A 21,090-nucleotide genomic window follows, 5' to 3' on the forward strand; every position below is an offset into this window, starting at 1 on the left:
CTCTACTCTGTACTCTCCCCCTCCCCCTCCCCTTCCCCGTCCCTTCCTTCTTTGTGTTTGTCTTCGTGTTGGAAACCTGACAGCTGACAGTGGATAAACATAAACAACTCTTCTCAACGCGTTCTTGCTCTGTGCCAACCGAATTCCCTTGTTCTGATTCTGATTTGTGCCTCTGCTGAACTTGAATAATATTTCGTACAACAATTTTATTCTTCTTCGTCTTTTTATGACACTCATTTCCTTTTGTTATAACCGATCTACATATATTTCCCCAGCTTGTGGGTGGGAGAAACTTTAATTTCTTTGAATTAGATCTCAATTTTAAATGAAGTATAGATAAAACTTAAACTCGCAATGATGATAATTAACTACAAACAAAAAAACCAACAAAAATTCCCCAATGTTTTTGAAAGTTTGCTAATTCTTTGCTTTGCTTTCAAATAAAGCACTATGAATAATAGTCGCCGCAATAACAAATAATTTTGCATGCCATTAACATATTTCAGATAATTAACTGTGAAAATGAATATGATGCTTATAAAATTGTAAATTCCCCCAAACGCGCTTTATTCCAGCTATAAAAGCATAAGAGATTATGTTAGGCTCATTTCCTGGGAACTTATTCTCTACAATTAACAGATACAACCAGCTGCGTAAATAGAGAAACTATTTTTGATAATTTACTTAGATTAAATTAAGCTGTCAATAATTGATGATTAATAAAAACTTGTCAAATTATTTTCATTCCAATTTGGTTCTAATATATAACCATAATTGACAAAGTATTTCAAAATTTGCATCGTTTAAGGAATTGCTTCCAAAATTGCTTCAGAATTAGACCTCATAAAATGAGTAAGCCGAATTCTTAATAGGCAAAATAGCAGAAATTTTTTATAATTCGACATTTATAAATATAAAATTCAATATACAATATACAATATAATAAGTTAACTGTCTGTTTTACATTGAGTAATCTATAAAACGAATAACTTTGTATAGATAATGACATTATTAATTTCACATTTAGCTGTTTAATATTCGCCACTAATAAGATATAATCTCTCGAAAGCAATTTGACATCAGTATTAAAAAATTTCATATTATTTCAATTACAATTACTGTTATTATTTATATTATTTATATTATTAATAAATTCATATTATTATATGAAATATTATTACAACTTCCAAAATTACAAATACGTATACTTGATATTTATAATGAAATAGTATTTTCACATTATTACAAACTGGAAAATAAGTAAGCAAAATAAGATAATGGATTGCCAATTTAAATACTTAAAATTTGGTACTCTAAAGATTACTTAGAAAATTTTCCTAAAATAAAGTCGTATACTTGATATTCCTGAAACAAGTATGCAAGATGAGACAACGTAATTATAATTAATTTACTTCAAATTTCAGTCCAAGTTTGCTCCAAAAATTGACTTCAAATTATAAAATTTCATATTGTTCCAACTTCTAAAATGATAAAGTCGTATACTTGATATTACTAATAAAATTGTATTTTCGTAACTTGCAAAATAGCCATGGAAACTAAATTAATATGAGTTTAATAAAATTATTAAAAATTATTAAAAACACTTTAAGCATTACTCCTAAAATTGACTTCGAATTAGAGAATTTCATATTATTTGTTGATATTCACAGAATAAATAAATAAGATTTGATTATTTATGATTTCTGCTATAATAATCACTCTAAAGATTACTCTAAAAATGCAGCTTTGAACGGGAAATTTTATTATTATTTCAACTACTGAAATGACAAAAACGTATACTTGATGTTGTCATTGAATAAGTATTTTCACATTATGACAAAAGAAATAAGATTATGAACTTTAAATAGATTCAGAATTTAAACGTCTCTTATAATTTGAACTCCTAAAATGACAAAGTCGTATACTTGATATTGCTAATGAAAAAATATTGTATAAAATATAAACCAATTTTTTTCATTTTAAATTTAGTTAATCCTTCAAAGATTACACCGAAAACGGTTTAGAATTGAAAAAGTTGCCTATTTTGACAACCTCTAAACGAAGCAGGTCGTATACTTGATATGCAAACACTTAAGGAGCTACTCCTAATCATTACTTCGAGTGCGTTAAATGCAATCAATGTGCACTTGGCATTACACTTGGCAAAGTGTGCTTTACATTATTGAACTTGGCATGCTCGATACAAAATATTCATTTCCCAGACGCCAGATCCATTAACCCAGCCCCCAGCCCACAGTTTTCATTTTCATTCTCATTTTCATTTACATTTTTAGTTAGAATTTGTCACTTGCTGTGAGGAAAAATCGTCGACAATTACGCAGATCTTTTGCCGCTGCACGCCTCGATGGCTGATGAAGGCAGAAGACGACCGAAGGCAGAAGGCAGAAAAGAGAAGACAGAGGGCGGACAATCGAATGGATAGACAGGCGGAGGCTGGTGGTGGGAGTGTGTGTGGCATGTGGTGGGTGGGTTGTCGTTGTTTCTGCTGTTGTTGTTGGTCATGAACAGCAGCTATCAGCACGCAAATATCGTCCGAGACAGGCAAAGGCACAGATATATCTACGTACATACATACATGTGTGATATATTTTTGAAAAACATATATAGAGCTATTTCTGTGTTACGGCTGGATATTGTTGACGCGCAACCAACGCGAGTTGCCTTTCCCTTTCCCTTCTCTGCCCTTCTCCCTTTCCATTGCGACGACGTTGACTTTTTTTTTGCTGTCTGTTGTCTGTTGTGTTGCTTTTACCACTTTGTAGTATGTGTTGCGTTTGCGCTACATATTTCTGGGCAAAGAGGAGAGATAAGCACAAGCCACAGTCGCCAGTGATAAGCATCAGACGTCGCAGCTTCCGAGAGAAGAAGACGAAGACGAGCGTCGTCTTGCTCGGCCCGATCCCGAGATAACGTCAATAGAACGTTTCTGAGGCTAAGGCAACAGCTGTACGGGTGTGTGTGTGTGTGCGGGAGAGAGAGAGAGAGAGAGAGGGTGAGAGATAGAGAGATTGGCAAGTGAGCAGAGCAAAACAAAGAGACGCAATGACAGCGAGCAAACATGGACTCGACGACGCTGAAGAAGATACGGACAGACGACAGCGAGAGAGTAAGACATAGAGAAAGAGAGAGAGATTGAGCGTGTGAGTGAGAGAGGAGAGCCAAGAGACATTGGTCTCTGGTCAAGGGAGGCCGCCAGCCGATTATAAAAACGTTGCCCCGGCGCCAAACTGAACGCATTGTCCAATCGCTTTTGGAGCTGCGTGGAGCTCTCCATCTAGTGATCCGAGATTTGAACTGATTGCAAAACAACAAACTAAATATATATTCATATATATCGAGTACCGTTAACCCTCGCTGAGTACCGTTCACGTGCTACACATTCAACCAGGTCCGGAAGGCAGAAAGAGCCATAAATTTGCGAAATCGACAACAAGATCGAGACACAAGCAGTAGGTGCGTACACACAACAACAAGGATCACTAAAGATCCTTGCTCATCAACATCCTCCACACACATATGTTACACAAACACACACACACCCAAGTCCATCAGGATAAAGGATACACACACAAATTTGCGCGAAATTCTGAATTTTTTTTTTTTAATTCGGTTCTCTTTTTTTTTTGCCTTTGCATTTCATTTGTTGACGTCCTTCTTTAGCGAAGCGTAAGCACAAAATAATGCATAATGCATGATAAATTAATTATACCAAAATAAATTGTCGCTAAAATATGCGACATAAGTGGAAAAAAAAAAACGAAAGCGGCAACAAGTAAACACAAAACAAAGAAAACAAAACATAGAATAATGTTGAACTCTGTCGACGATCGATAGCACAATGTTATAGACTTTCAAGTGATCGCCGACTCAAGCTCAGTGAAAATGAAAAAACGAAAATGAACAAAAACATCAAGGAACTTTTATTCCAAAATATGATCTTGTGAGGATCCTCGATGAATTCATATATCATATATTTCATAAATTGAGCTGCAAGATCTTCAAAAAGTGCAAAAGTTTTCAGTGCTACACTTAAGATGTAATCTGCAAAGTAACGCCTGGATACTCGAGTCCTTTTCAAAAAATAATTCTACGAAATAATCAAAAATGATAAGTTACAAAAGTGATCATTTGACCAACTTTTTAAGGCACTGGAAGTAATCTTCATTTTTGCATATCTCTATCAGACTATTTCTTAAATGCTCATTAAAGGACCTATTCTCCAGATATCTTATAAAAGATTGAAAAACCATTTAATGAACTGAAATCTCTTCAAGTTGACTTTAAAATCATGTTTCAAAGCAAGATCAGTCGATACCAGTTGATGACTTATTTGACTTTTCGGAGAAATCTTCTTCGAACAAAATGTTAATTAAGTTGCTAGGAACTCAAAACTCAGCAATGTTTTCACACATTACAACAACTTTGAGATCTTATAGATCATGTGATCGCTGATCGGTGTTTAGTGATCAGTAAAGTTAATCATCAATATGTTTATATATAGCTCTCCCTCCCACTTACATTGTTGCTGCTGTGTTGAGTCAGGGTCGTTAGGCAAGTGTCAATCTGAATAATGCTCAATATATTTCACAATGAGCATTACTCATGCATTTATTTACTTGGAACTTTTTGGACAGCCAACAAAAGAAGAAATATTATTGCTCAATCAATGATGAAAATACAATATTGTTATTGTTGTTGTTGTTGCTCGATGTTGTTTACTCGATTTCAATTGCAATTCCCAATTCACAATTCTCAATTCGAATTCACCCATTCCACACTTTAATTTCAATTTGAATTTTGATCTCGATTCGTTTTCGTTTTCGATTCGTTTTTCCGTTTACACACAATTTTTGAGCATTTTGTTAGCCGTTTAGCTTGAATTTTGTTTTCGTTTCGCACATTGTTTTCAATTAATTGTTCAATTAATTGAAATGTTTGCGCAGAAAACGAAAACGAAACGCAACGAAAGAAGAAAAATGTGTTGGGAGCACATCAAAAGATGAAAAGGGCGTTTTAGGTGGCGCCCAAAAAACAAAAACACAAGCAGCCCCCAGTTTTTTTCAGGGGCGTGGCTCAATTGAGAGTCAGTTGGCCTAGGCAAAAAAACACAAAACACAAAAAACAAAAAAGAAAAAAGAAGAACTAACGCAAACCGATTTGAACGAGTTAGCGGTGAACAATGTTTATGCGCTCGCAATTGAATTATTCAGTAGCAATAGCAACAGCAACAAAAGATACAAAATATACAGCTGCAGATACAGATTGTAGAGTGTATATTTTTCGAGCATTGCTGTTATTGTTTACAGATTATTGTTATTCTGCGATTTTGTTATGGGATTTTCAACTTTTTTGATGTGCGCGTCGCTGCATTAAAAAAACGCCCCAAAAAAACACAAAACACACACACACACACGCAAATGCACAATCGACAACAACAACAGACAGTCGAGACGCAGCGCCCTCAAGGCGATCGTTTAGCTTGGACAACAACCACAGCGAGGAGTGCAACCAAAAGCTTAACTGCTTAAGAAATTCAGTCAACAAAATAAGGATAGAAATTTGAGCTGCAATCTTTGACTTTTGTTTTGCTACTCAAACAAAGTTTTTTGCTCACAACTTGTAGAGCAACTGTTTAAGTTTTAGTTAATGAATTTTATGCGCTGAAATTGACGTTACAAAATCGTTAATTAGCAGTAAAGAACTTCACTTGTTGAGCTGCATTTTCGGCCTAGAATTAGAGAGTATTCAACTGTGCGATCTTTCGATCGTAAACACAAAATTCTTACCTGTTGATTTGTTTTGTTCTTTTGTTCTTGATGCCATTTTCATAATTACATTGTCAATCAGGCAGCGAGTAACAAAACAAAACGAAGCGACAACTGGAATAATTATAAAAAAAAAATGTTTGTGTTCAACGTTGACAGTCGCTAGACAATTGTAGTTTTTTTTTTTTTTTTGTTAATTCTTTCTCTGTTTTTTTTGCTACCATTTCTAAGCATTTGAAACAGTAATTAATTTAATTATGCCCGCATAACAGCAGCAGCAGCAAAAGTTGTTCGTTTGCATTGTGTTAAATTGAAGAGACGACACGTCTTTGAATCGATATCGTTACGAGACGAGAATCGGTTGCATTATGTAAACGACGGACTCGAGAAACAAAGCTTTTCGCTTTTCTTCATCTGTGTTCTGTTCTGTTTTGTTGTGTGGATCGAGTTAAACGCTTCTTCATAAGTGCCAAGCACGTTCCCAAATAAAGCACAATGCTGGCGATATGTGTGTACATCTATTTAGCAAAGTGAGTGTTCTTATAACATATATGTATGTCTGTAGTATATAACATATATTTCTCTTCGTTCAAATTCAAATTTTCAATATTTCGCAATGCTCTACATAAATCTTTATGCCATAAAAATATACTACATATTCATACGATAACGAACCCAAAAAAGTTGAGAAGTAGAAGAAGAACACGCGTGGCTATTAAATCGGGGAAGGAGAATATTTTCATCTCTCGAATTGACGTCACATGGATGTGGAGAACGTTATTCGATGTGTCAAATTTTCGAAAAAAACACAAAAAAAACAAATTATGAAAACAAAAAACACACAGCTGTGCACTGTGCGTTGACTCACAAATTATTATTTTTGTTACTTTCCAATCGCTTGAAAACAACGCAAAAAATCTAATACCCTGGGATCACAATTAGGAAATTTACGTGATATATCGATTTTTCACTCGAATGTTGTTAGAGAAATGTAACTAGCGTTACATTTTAGAAATTCAATTTAATGTTCGCAAGCAACTATTCGAAATCTTCTTGTAATATCTGAAACATGATTTTCATTGTTTGCTTTATCAAATATTTATTTTAGCAGTTCAATCCAGCATTTAAGATTCTGATTCTAGCAGCTTCAACTAGTTTTTACTACATGTTGTTTAAGGCTGTGCGTAGTATTCTGTCTTTATATAGTCACAGACATAGCGACGACTGAGCACATCAGCCTTATCAGAGTAACATATAAATAAATTATATATGTATGTATATATAATATTTACTACTTTAAAGGCCAGTGGCATAACACCCACTTATAGGGTATTAAAAAATACACAAATTTCGAATAAAATTCTGAAAACACTGTCTTAATTGAGTGGCAACAATTAGGAAATAACAGCAACAAGAAAAACAGCTGCAACAGAAATGAATGAGAGAGAGGGAGAGAGAAAAACAACTTTATCGAGGGACTTGTAATTAAGTCGCCTCGCCGCCTGGGAGGGAGCTGGCTCAGGGCTCATGCCCAGTTCCAAGTATCATCTGGCGTCGATGTGCGAGTTCCAAGTTCTCCCCGGAGAGACTTGCACTGAGTCACATGGTATAAGCACACGAGCTCAGTGTAGCATCGATTAAAAGTGTATCAATAATCACTCTATATATACACATTGTATATACCATAGACAATTTCAATATGTGTTTGTATTTGTGCACTCACATATAATATTAATAATAATAATAATGTCATCAACAGTATGTATAATAATGCCTTTTCATACTAGATACACTTATTCTTTGATCAATCAAGTCGTTAATTGCTTAAATTCCCTTAACGAAATGCGGGACTCTTTGTGGGGATTCTCTTTCTCACTCTCACTCTTTTTCTCTCTGTCTCTCTGTTCACTCATTGTGCAATCTGTCATCAATTGTCAATAGAATTTCATTTCACATGTACATACTTCAGTTCTGAGTTCTGTGACATTTTGTAGCAAATGAAGCGTCAAGATCATTCCGCCTCTTCCCCACACTTTCCTCTCTCTCTCTCTCTCTCTCTTCAGCAGCTTCAATAACAATTCTCTCGGGAAGACACTTTGCTTATCAAAGCTGTGCTGTTTGTTGTCTCAACGTATCCCGGAAAGAGTCAGAGTCAGAATCAGAATCAGAACCATATAATAATAATAGCAATAGCAATAACAATATCGTAAACAAAAGAATGCAAAATCTATGTATGTTTGTGTGTGTGGTACAGTTGCAACAGCATCCAATTGAACCGCCCATTTGGAATACGAGTGCGAGTACTCTCCCCATAGTATTATTGTTGTTATCTATGAAATTCATTTGCATTACAAATCTTATACGCTCGCTCACTCTTCGAATATTAATTAAGCAGCTGTCCATTTACAGCGTTTATACGTTGTCTATTAATGATCATCGAATCGAAATCAAGATTAGCTGCTCAGAAGTTTGGCAACATTGCAAAATGTTGTAAAAATAATAAATTCTAATCTACTATGTTATAGCATATATTTGTAACATTGCATTACTTTTGAAGGGCAGCATCATGATATCGTTGTATTCCATTACGCACTCAACAAGAGCGCAGAAAGACGTCACACTTGTATGAAGTTTGGCAACATTGCACAACAAAACGTCAAAAGTCGTCACACTTTTACGAAGTTTAACAACCTTACACAAGCTTACATTTCGTACTGATATCAAGATATCGCGATTTCGAAACGAAACACGCATATCCTAGTCTGAGACAGAGTGTAAAAACTTTTTAGTATTTAATGAAGTTTAACAATACTGCGCAACATAACATTGCAATATCACGATATCATAATTTCAAAAGAAAACGCACATGTCTAATTCATACTCTGTTAAACGATACGCTTTAAGGAAGAACATAAAAGCTTCTCAGTACTTTATGAAGTTTGGCAACACTGCGCAACATAAGATGGCTTGTTGCAGCTGCAATATCACGATATCGCACCTCACATAACTAGGCAACGATATGGCAAAAGCGACCGCAGCGTCCAATCGGTCAACGATGATCAACAACCAAATAGCAACAACAACAACAACAAGTAAAACAACAGCGGCGCTTATCAGCAGTGAGTTAAGCGTCGCTCGTGTTCCATTGCCATTTCGTTTCGCTGTCGCAGCGCGTCGTAACAGCTGCTGCTGCTCTTGTTGATGTATTGGTGTTGTTGTTGGTGTTGTTGTTGTTGTTGCTTCTGATATTGATGCTTACTTCGCACTCGCTCCCGGCTCAGATTTTTTTGTTGTATGGCAGCTTGTATTTAAAAGCGCGCGCGTAGCGCGTCTCAGATACTTTCCACTGTTTGACGCGTTCGAACGCTTAACGAGATCGCTCCCGTTAACCAAACAAAACATACGCAAAAAAAAACAAGAATAATACGAAAAAACAAAACAAATAATAAAATATTATTAAGCAAACGCGTTTATCAGTTAATTATTTTTGTTTTGATTCGGAGTTTGAGTTGGAGTTTGGCGCAAATGCGTTTTGTGAAGCCAGCCGACGGCAACAAGTTGAAAGTTATTAATGTGGTCGCCAGTCAAATTCAAGCTGACAGTAAATCCAGCACCAACAACAACAACAAACAAAGCAAGAACTTTTAAAAGAATTGCAAACATCGATAATAATAATAACAAACAATTTCTGCACAGCTGACAAAGACTCGACAAAGAGTGCAATAATTATAAATAACAAATATAATCATTTAGTTTAACGTTATACATACAAACAACAACAAAATAAAACTCAAGTGATAGCAAGTGAAACAGAAACGAAGGAAATTAAATACGAATACATTTAAGTTTCATGCGGAAAAATAAAAACGTTTTATAAGAAAACAAGAACTTCATCGCACAGCAGGTAAACAATAAATCTATGAATAAGCTGAAGGCAATAAAGTTTAAAAAAGTGTCGAGCTACAACAAAAAAATAATAAACAAATTGCGATTACGATGATATATTACCGTACTTAGGTTGGGTGACAACAACCCGATAAACGCGTTGCAATTTCTCCATTTAATGAGAAGAAGCCTCTGAAAATATTTTTATTGGTTTAACGATCTTTACAGTTAGAGTGTCGAAAGTTTCGCAGGACAAGAGAGACTTTTGTAAACATTGTGGTAATTGGTTAGCAATATGTATTGCAAAAATTGAATTTCTTCTGGCAACTGTTACAAATTCGAATAGCATGCATGTTGTAATAGAGTTTCCCATGGCTTGACAGCATTTTACACAGGGAATTACACGTCCAAATTGCATAAGTAAATATGTAATCTCTATTTTTATATTGTAGACTGCAAAATCTCCTCTCTCGTTTCATCTTGCAAGAAATCGAAGAGATCTGAAAAGTGTTTGATTCATACCTGTAGCGCCTCGACTTGGTGTTTTTTTTTTTTGTTTTCTGTTCAAGTGCTAATTAGTTAGAGATATGCAAACAAATTGCGAAAACAAAAACAATAGCAAAAATGAAAATGAAAATGAACAAAATTGAACAAAAAAAACATGCTACGCCATATAAAGAGGTTTCGATTCCCCCTTTATGGGACAGAGAAACCGACCCGAACCATTCAGCTCCCCAATGCGACATTGAAGCCAATTCGAATCCGAGAGTCTCAGATCAGACTAGCTAGATTGCTAGATCATAAATAAATAAAACAGAAACTGGAATCTCATATCATTTCCATATTTTGCACATTGCTCTCGCCCCCCCTCCCCCTCTCGATGCCCCCGCGTCGATGATTTATGCTTTCTTTGTTGAATGCACATTTCATATCCGTAAGATAATCAGATGGCAATACGTTCTAGATGCTTAGAAATTGGCATTCACTGCTAGAAATTGCCATCGCTGCCCCAACTTGACCCATATCACGTGCGCCAAACCAAGGTTAATAGACGGACAGACAGACGGACGGACAGACAGACGGACAGACGGACGGACGGACAGATAAACCGAGTGAGCGAGCCTGGTGAAGGGTGAAAGATTTGCGGAAGCGTGTAAAGCGTAGGCGGAGGTCAAACCGTTTGAACAGATTGTAGATAAGCATCGGGCATTAGCAGATACTCAGAGCGAGAGATGTTAATCGGTTTATTAAGTTGTTGCATTGTATCGCGGCAATTAGCGCTAATGATTATGTAGATGTGGATTGAAAGGGAACGTGTGCATATTGAAAAACCATATGCATTCATTCATTCGCAATCGACAAACGCAATTGCAATTGAAATAGAAATTGAAACTCAAATTGAATAAAATACATACATAATTAGTTTACATTTTGTACGTTATTCCCTCACTTCGCTCGCTCTCGCTGTTAAACACACACTTTCTCTCTCGCTCTCATTCTCTCTCGCTCTCTCGTTGTGTTTTGAAAGCTCGTTTTGAATTCGCTTTTGGATTTGGTTACGGTTCCTGTTCTCCTTCATTTCACATGCGAGCGCTGTTTGTTATCTTGGCAGGTTCAATGTAAAGCGATTTGATGCACATAATTGTTAATATTGTTGTTGTTGTTATTCTTGTTGTTATTGTTGTTCTATTCTGCGCTGTGCCGCGTTCTGTTCTTTCAATAAATAAATAAATAAAGTGAAAGATTGCGAACGTGTTTGTGTGTGCGCGCGCGCAATAAATCATAAATTAGAACAACAACAATGGCGTCGATCGGCAACAACAAAAGGCAAACAGACAGAAAATTACTGACAAGTCACGCAACTGTCAGTCAGTCAGTCACTCAGTCAGTCAGTGAGCAATGCTCGCTGTCACACGATAAAACGGAAATCGAAATCGAAGTCGAAGTCGACCAACCGAAATCAAATGCAAATGAAAATAGTAGAAATAGTAGAAATAACAATCGACATGGCTGCCGCTGTTAATTAACAGCAGCTCTGTTAGCTAACAGACGCCAATACATACATAAATAAACATATCAAACAAACCCGACCAGCAATGTTTATAAATCATATTACTTACGCGTTTTATAATCCAAATGTGATACACAAATAAGTTGACAAATAGTATTACTTACATTTTATGATTCAAATGTGAAACTCAAATATAAGTTGCCTTGGCAACGCGACGCATCAATTGCAGCCTGGCTTTCATTTAACAGCACATTAACAGACTGCTGTTAAGTGGCGAGATTTAACAGCCAGCGATTATCAGGCCATTTGCTGCTGTTGTCTGCTGTGTTGGGTTTTTAATTTCGAGAATTGCTTTTGAAATACGCAACGTTGCGACAATTACCAATTTAATTTCAATAGTTGAACAGTCCAGTTGAATACATCGAATTCATTTTCATTCTAATTCTAATTCTCATTCTCATGTATTTATTTTTTTGCACGCCTTCGGCATTTGGTTAATTTGCTGCTCGTCTATTTTTGGGCATAATTTTTTATTAAACAATTAGGGCGTACATTTTGGGGCTTGTTTGTGTCGTCAATTAGACGTCTCTCTCTTTCTCTCTCTCTCTGTGGTCGCATTCAGGCGTCGATCATCATTGTCGTCGTCCGTATACACACACACACACATTACGTATGCATTTGTATTCGTATTCCATTTATTCATTTTCTTCAATTACACTTTAATGGGCCATTAATTTAGACGCCCAATTGAACGATCTGTCGATTGAGCGTGGGGTCGATCGCTATTGATGCATCGCTCCTCGCATCCTCCTCCTCCTCCTCCTCCTTCTCCTCCCCAATCATCGATTGCTCATCATTCTACATTGTCGCTAACTGAGAGAGCAAAGAGCGCACTTGAAGTTCTCGCACATTTCCGACTCGAGTGCGAAATGTTTACGTTATTCATTTTATGTGTTTTTTTTTCTGTTTATTTATGTTGAATATTGTTTTTAATGTATTTTATTTTGCTTTTCGTTTATTTGCAGATCACTCAAAGGCCAAAGCAAAGCCAACAGCATAACTGTACTTTACTAAGCAATCGAGCTTGGCAAAGTCAAAGAACAGTTAACGAACCGGACCAAAAACCCGAACCAAAGTCTCTTTGAATTTTCATATATATTTTTTTTTGCTACGCGCACAAAAACCAAACCAAAACTTGAACTATAGAATGGTAGAAGGTGATTCTGCAAAAAGTAAAAGCGAATGTAAGTATTTGCTTCTTAAATATAAAAGTAATTTATCACTCACTCAACTATTAATGCACAGAGCCAAAAAGAGGTTGTACATTTTATACAAAATTACATACGATCGATGCATTGTTTTAAAACGACAAATATTTAAAATGATCCCTTTAATTACAACTAGTTTGTTAGAGTAGCTTTCAATGTGTATTTCATTGATGAGTTCATTTAAGACACAAACCATAGCAAGTACTTCAACCAGTGCTTATTTAAGACCATCTAAATCAAATTTTTACGTTATATTAGCCTTTGTGTATTTCATCGATGAGTTTATTTAACACACAAACCATAGCAAATACTTCAACCAGTGCTTATTTAAGACCATCCCAAATATATTTTTACGTTAACTAAGCATTTATTGTGTATTTCTTCGATAAGTTCATTTAAGACACAAACCATAGCAAATACTTCAACCAGTGCTTATTTAAGACCATCTCAAACATATTTTTACATTATATTAGCCTTTGTGTATTTCATCGATGAGTTCATTTAAGACACAAACCATAGCAAATACTTCAACCAGTGCTTATTTAAGACCATCTCAATCAAATTTTTTCGTAATATTAGCCTTTATTGTGGATTTCATCGATGAGTTCATTTAAGACACAAACCATAGCAAGGACTTCAACCTGTGCTTATCAAAGACCCTCTCAAACATATTTTTAAGCGAAATCCCTGACTTCTACTCTATAATAAGTGTAATGTAATGTGCTTGAAATGAAATTTTATATTAATGTATACAACAACGTGTGTGTGTGTTTGCTTTTGCTTACTTGCAGCCTATAATGTAGAAGCTGGCCTACAACCAAACTACAATCAGAACAACGCGGCCAACGCGGGCAACGCAGCAAGCAATCCCAACCATTCAGCAAGCCTAACCGGTTCGATAGGCAACTCTGGCAATTCGGCAACGCCGCAGCATATTGATAATCGGGCGATCATCCAACCGTATTCATTGGGCACCCCAAGCGCCAAGCAGCCCGAATATCAATTTGCAGCTGACAATCGCGGCTACGAGCCCGAGTTCAATCAAAATGGCAAGCAGGACGTAGAACGTGTCGCCTCTGGCGGCGGAGGAGGCGGCGGTGATGGCTCCGATGATGCGGCCGCTGATCATAAGCGTCGTCGCAGCAAGACACCGTTGCCACCACCGACCCGTCCCATAGTCGCCAACTTTGAGCGGGCCATCGAGCTGTGCGAATATGGCAAATTCCATTATATACTGCTGGCCATTTGTGGCCTGGTCAGCACATCGGAGGAAATGGATGTCATCTCGATGTCATTCATCTTGCCATCGGCACAATGTGATTTGGGCTTGAACACGGAAACGAAAGGATGGCTCAACTCGATCATCTTCATTGGCATGATGGTTGGCGCCTATTTCTGGGGCAGCATTGCCGACAGTTTTGGCCGCAAAAAGATCCTCATTGTCATCTCGTTTATGAACGCGTTCTGCATTGTTGCCTCGTCGTTTTCGCAAACTTATGGCTACTTTATGCTCTTTCGTTTTCTCAATGGCGCAGCGTAAGTACCAAACATATCTATATATTAATCGTATCTATAAAACTGACTGACTTTCGAAAATATAATACTCGTAACTTAAAATCAATAATTTCTGCTCTGCATAAATTTAAATCACTCTTTGAAATTAGTGAAGCATTCAGCAGTGTTGTAGCACTTAGCTTTCGTTCGCACTCCATTGTACGTTGGCACATTCAAATTAAATGCAATTCGGAATATCAAACAAGAAGTTTGAACCAACAACGTTAATTGCGCTGCAAAGTTTTGGGGTTAGAAATACAATACTACACCCACGTGTGGGAATTGACGGTCTAGGTCATATTTTGCAATGCCTGGTTATACCCAAAACCAGTCTATAAAAAACCAAAAATAACAAAATAACAAAAATTATAGAAATACCAAACGAACATCCCAATTTTCTTGTGCATCTGTTGTTCACTGTGTTGATCGAGTGACACATGGAGCATCAACAACAACAACATCAGAGGTAATACGAATACGGGGGCCGAGGTGTTAATTCAATTAACTTTGTTATAAATAACAACAAAAATATTTGAGCCACAATATTCGTGACTTTTTATGCTAATTAAGCGTTTCTGGCCAGTTGTTCCATCAAGCAAACATGCATATATTATTATTTTATTATTATTATTAATATCGTTTTGGTCTTTGCCTCGTGCGAATTGGTCCGAAAATATCTGAAATGAGTCTATAAACACACAATGAGGGAAAATCACATTACCTTTGCTGTTTATATTGCCTTTGCCGTTGCCTTGGCCTCTTCAAGCTGACTCACAGCCATCTCGCTTCGCTCTCGACACCTCGTCACAACGCAAAACTTTCGCCCCTCTGACGGCGGGGTTCAAGTTTCAGTTTTAGTTTAGTTTTGCCAATCGTTTGCTAATTATTTATGCGAATTGGCGCTGGTCGTACGAATTTTACACAACAACATTAATCTGGCCATGACTCGTCACGTTTTGTACCGAATTGCACACATACAGCAGCTGATTGCTGCGACACTGCAAGGTGAAGTGTATGCATGCTACTTGCAGTTCGTAGCATGCAGCTTTCACTTGCGTAGGCCGCCGTGTCATAGCAGACAGCTGTCGCATTCGACCGTTAAATTGAAATGATTCATTTGAATAACTAACTAATTATTTATTGTTTTCTTGTCTGTTTTTTTTGTTTTGCAGGCTGGGCGGCAGTGGTCCTGTCATCTGGTCGTATTTCGCCGAATTCCAACCGAAAGCGAAACGCGGCTCCATGCTTAGCTTCATGGCTGCCTTCTGGACCTTTGGTAACCTGTTTGTGGCCGGTTTGGCCTGGCTGATCATTCCCACGAAAATTGGTTTCATCTCACAATACTTCACATATAACTCGTGGCGTATCTTTTTGCTGGTCTGCTCGTTCCCATCGTTTCTGGTTGGCTTCCTGCTCTTCTATTTGCCCGAATCACCCAAATTCCTGTTGACTCGCGGCAAAAAGGACAAGGCATTGGCCATCTTTCGGGGCATCTTTGTGACGAACACGAAAAAGAAGCCCGAAGAATATATGGTCTATGATCTGGAGGTCGATGAGAAACTGAACACTGAAAGCGCCCAGGGATTCAAGGGCAAATACCATCGCATGATCAGTGGAATGGTCGACCACAGTCGCGATCTGTTCAAATCGCCCATCTTGAGATTCACACTTGTCTCGATCACCATCAACTTTACATTCCACATTGGCTACTATGGTCTGATGATGTGGTTCCCAGAGGTGTTCAATCGCTATGAGGAGTACGAGAAGGGTCATCCCAATCAGGAGGCTGACATTTGCGGCGTCACCGAGTACGTTGTCACGCTGAGCAAGTCCAAGGTCGATAATGGCACATGCAACTCCGATATCCCATCGTCTGTGTTCATGGAATCACTGATCACGCTTGCCTCCGCCCTGCCAGCGAATCTGTTTGCCATCCTTGGCATGGATATGTTGGGACGACGATTCTTCCTGATTGCCGGCACAATGACGGCTGGCATTTGCTCGGCGCTCATGTATTTGGTGCGCAGCTCGTTGCAGAATCTCTTGGTATCGGCCGTATTCAGTGGCGCGATCTCGGCGGCAAATGCCGCACTTGATTGCCTCATCACCGAAGTATTCCCCACGAAGTTGCGTGCCACCGGTGTGGCCATCTCGATGGTGGCCGCCCGTTTAGGTGGCATCATTGGCAACATTGTGATTGCCCAGCTCTTGGATCATTTCTGTCCGGTGCCGACGTTCATAGTCTCTGGACTGTTAATTGGCGGCGGTCTTATGTGCCTCTTGCTGCCCAATACGACGCGAAAGGAGCTCAATTAAGCAACAAACGATTCACTAATACTATCGATAACTATCGATAACAATAGCACAGCCCAATAGCCCCAGATTAACAACAACAACAACCAACACCTTGCAATAGTATGATATCAAAAACCGCACACAGAACTTAACCCGCCCCATTCAAACAACCTTCCAGCCATCCAACTCCAACTTTCCCCCCCCGTCACCAACAACCACCGCTTTAACTCCTTTTGCAGCACCCCGCCATTTTGGGGGCGGGAACTCGTATTGTTTTGTACGTATGTATTTACAACAAAAAAAAAAACTAAAAACAAAAAATATGAAAAAGAAATATATGTATAGTGTGCTCGACATTATACGGATGTTTTACGATTTTTTTTTCGGATCGTCAGTAATTATGATTAATGATAACGATAACGATAACAATTTTTTGTGTCTAGAATTTAAGTACAGAGAAAAATACAGTTTGTTTTTTTTTTGATTTTTTTTGTTTTCGTCGCTTTAAACGTGTCGATTGGAATTTACAAAAAATGCCCACAAGCCAGCGATAAGATATATAGAACCGATAACCGTAATGCTACAATATATGTAACACATCGATAACGATAGTAAACGATTGTAGTATCGATGTGGAATAATCAGTTAATACAAATTTTGTTTGGCAAGCGCCGGCGCCGGCTAAATCAGCAGCAAGGAGAGCAGGTTCTGGTTCGGCTGGATGGACGAGAAGAAAGTATATAAAAAGAGAAAAGAAAGTGAATGAAGATGAAGAAGAAAAATGTTTTTAATGAAGGATCAAGCAGGGATCATTGTGTGAGCAGCAACGCCTGCTGGCAGTTATTGTTGTTATTATTATTATGATTATAATTATTATTGCTATTGCTATTGCTATTATTAATGCATGTTACATAATACAAGTACATATACATATTACATACATATTTTACATATAAAGATGAAGAAATTCAGAAACACACACTGTTTTTATGTAACAATATACATTACTATTATTATTACCATTCTTATTATTATTATTATTGTTTTTTTTTTTTTTTTCGTCGTATCGTTATTTAGGGCAGAGCACAGGAAGAAAAAAAATATTTGTAAATTTTAGTTACATATGTTATAAAGAAAGAAAAAACAAGTTATTCTATTACATAAAGCAATGAAAGCATATAAACAAAACCCCAAATACAAAATAAACACCATTCAAGAAAACAACAAACGAAATGCGTTTTTTATTTTTGTTGAAATTTTCAGAAACTAAAAGTGTCATCGATGATTTACATATGCTGAGAAGTATTTTATGTTTATTCCATATAGTATAGCTGTGAACTTTGAAATAGCAGTGCGACAGAAAAAAAACTAAACGGATTATTTGCATATTCCTTTTTATTAGTTGATCCCTGGCACTGCTATTTCAAAGTTCACAGCTGTAAATGTGATACAAAATGTTGGAAAATTAAGTTAATTTAATAAATTATCTGTTTAAATTTGCGCAGACTATTATATGAACCAATTTATACAAACATAATAAAACATATGTATGTTTAATTTTTTTGGTCAAATAAAACTTTACTTTTCAGTACAATATAATAAATATTTTTAGGTGTAGCATTTCTTTTTTGGATATCTAAAATAAAACCAAAAATATATTTTTATTGTAGAACATATATAGAATTTAATGATTTATATTCCCGAAATTATGATCACATTGAACAGAGTAGATAAGAATTACATCTTGCTGACATTAAATAGAGTTAACGGTAAGAATATATAGACATACAAATAAGTTAAAGAAGTAAGAAAGATACCCGCTAACCATTGTTAATAAAAACAAAACTGTGAGGTAGTAATTTGAAAATGTGCCTTGGTAATATATACAACAAAATTACTAAAAATATACCATAGGCTATACTTGGTATATATTGATACAACACCACGTTAAAAAGATACCATAGAATGCAAAATATACCAAATTGTCAGCCAAAGCAACTAAGAGGCATTTTTTGCCCTTACAAAAGTATTTCTTAAATAATTTGTATCTGATCGCAAAAAAATTTTCAGAAATCAGAAAAACAATAGTTATTATTGTAGCAAAATATATAAAAAGAAAACTATATAGATATTACAAAATATATATACAAAGTAATGATTTAAATTCTCTAAATGAGTATAAAATTGAATAGAGTAGACAAAAGTTACATCATGCTGACATTGAATTGAGCTAACGGTAACAATATATAGATATACAAAAATGATTAAAAATCGCATATGTTAAGGTAAGAAATAATTTAGACATCATATAATGCTAGGCGACACATAAAATCCCATCTACAGGGTTTTTTGTGAGGTCATCTCAAAGCGGTTATGCACCTTTTCTGAAATGTATCTTACTCATTAGAATGTGAGTTTAGCAATTGTCTAAGCCTCCAGCCACTATAGCTTCTCCCTTCCAGCTTCCTCCGCTCTCTCTCTTTCTCTCTTTGTAATTCACAAGTACTCGCATACAATTTGACATTCTCACGATATTCGGATCGCTAAAGATCAAACAGCTTAACGATGTAGGCAGCTAAATTTATCCGTATCTCTGTCGTTGTAGCCGTGACTGTCGGTAGATGTATCTCTGCATCTGTTGTGGCTTGTACACGCGACTTACCTAATGTTTATTTGCTCAATGAATATTTGCAGGCCGGCGGTCAAATATTGGCAAAGATCGTCAGCCGGCCAGAATTAACGTTAATTAAATAAACCCACAGAAAGATCCAAATAGATACATTCATATGTATATAGTATATTATTATACTAAATGTTCGCATACTTTCATCGATGACTCCTCCTCTTCCCTGGTAACTAGAGAGAAATTTAATAGAGTCGAAAACTCTCTAATTTGTCAAATTATTAATATCAAAATGATAATATGAATTTCCATAGAGTATGAACAACAATTTCTTGGAATAAATTAAATGAGTTTTATTCAATTGATGTACGTACTTACTACATATATATACACATGAGTTAGCTTCAGAAATAATTGCAAATTTGTTGTGTTGTTGTTTTTTGTAATTTGTAATCTTTATTTTTACTAATTTGCAACGTTTCTTCATTAATTAATTATACATACATAGTTTGTCATAATTTTTACAGCATTGTCTTTTTTTATTTTTGTTTTCTTTTTTTTTTTTCATTTCCATTTTGTATTGTTTTTGTTTAAGATTTTTTTGTTTGTTTTTTATTGGTATCGACTTGAACAACTTTTAAACTTTATACAGCATTTTCAATTGGTGTTCGCTTTTTTGTTATACATATACATATATATTGGTAGCACATTGTACATAAGTCTGTACACACATACATATATATTTAGTATATATATATATATGGTAGTTGGTAGTGGTTCGGTACATCTATATGTAGAATGTTGAGAATGCCAAAAAGAACAAAGTGGTGGACGCCTGGACGCAGCCTGCAGCCTGAGGAGAAACCATTAACAATATCAACTATATGTACAACGATTTAAACTCGGATCTCGGCTTGGACGATGCGCTAGAGAGCGAGCGAGCAAGAGAGCAATATATATATATATATATATAGATAGAAAGAGAGAGAGTCTTTGTGCTCGCTCTCCAGCGAATGGATCACATACATATATAGCGTCTATATATATCTCATTTATTTTCGATAATATCGTTTTATGTTTTATTGTGCTGCGGCGAGTAGCGAGTCAGACAGACGAGAGAGCGAGAAAGAGAGTGAGAAAAAGATAGAGATGGAGAAAGAGTGATGGGGAGAAACCCAAAAAGTGTGAATGGCAAAAAGTTATGCGAAGGAGCGAGGGGGACAGAAAGTTGGCAGTGGCAGTGTCAGGCGGATCAGGAGCGAGAGCGAGAGGGAAAGGGAGAGCGCAAGAGAGAGAGAGGGATGCGGGAGGTTACTACCAAGCGAACTCTATATGATGACTATTAACATGTACAACTTGAATTCGGTTTATTACATATTGCATTTACATAATAATACATTTTTCTGTTTTCTTTGTTCTTTTCCATATATTGCAAATTTGCACCGTCAAACAAAATAAAAAAAAAAGAAACAAAAAAAATATATATAAATTTGCTTACTGCTGACAGATCTTTTACTTGTGGATTAAATAAATTAATGATGCGTACTAAATAGTTTGTGATAAAGCCAATAAATAACTGTTCGAATGTTGAACGACGGAGAAACAATAAAATTCTTTTCTTTTTAAAAATGTTTGTTTTCTTCATAATCGGAGAAATATATAGTATAT

At 36.3% G+C, this 21,090-nt stretch overlaps 1 protein-coding gene across 1 annotated transcript; it reads left to right on the forward strand.

Moving 5' to 3' along the window:
* The first annotated feature begins 3,247 nt into the window (after positions 1-3,247).
* Positions 3,248-17,988, forward strand: LOC132797264 (synaptic vesicle glycoprotein 2B). Its single transcript, XM_060808900.1, has 4 exons — positions 3,248-3,474; positions 12,708-12,926; positions 13,742-14,486; positions 15,677-17,988. The coding sequence occupies exons 2-4, from the start codon at positions 12,890-12,892 to the stop codon at positions 16,818-16,820; spliced, it is 1,926 nt and encodes a 641-aa protein (XP_060664883.1). The 5' UTR covers positions 3,248-3,474; positions 12,708-12,889; the 3' UTR covers positions 16,821-17,988.
* The last annotated feature ends 3,102 nt before the right edge of the window (positions 17,989-21,090 follow it).

Source organism: Drosophila nasuta, chromosome X (genome assembly GCF_023558535.2).
Source record: "Drosophila nasuta strain 15112-1781.00 chromosome X, ASM2355853v1, whole genome shotgun sequence".
Lineage (NCBI taxonomy): Eukaryota > Metazoa > Arthropoda > Insecta > Diptera > Drosophilidae > Drosophila > Drosophila nasuta.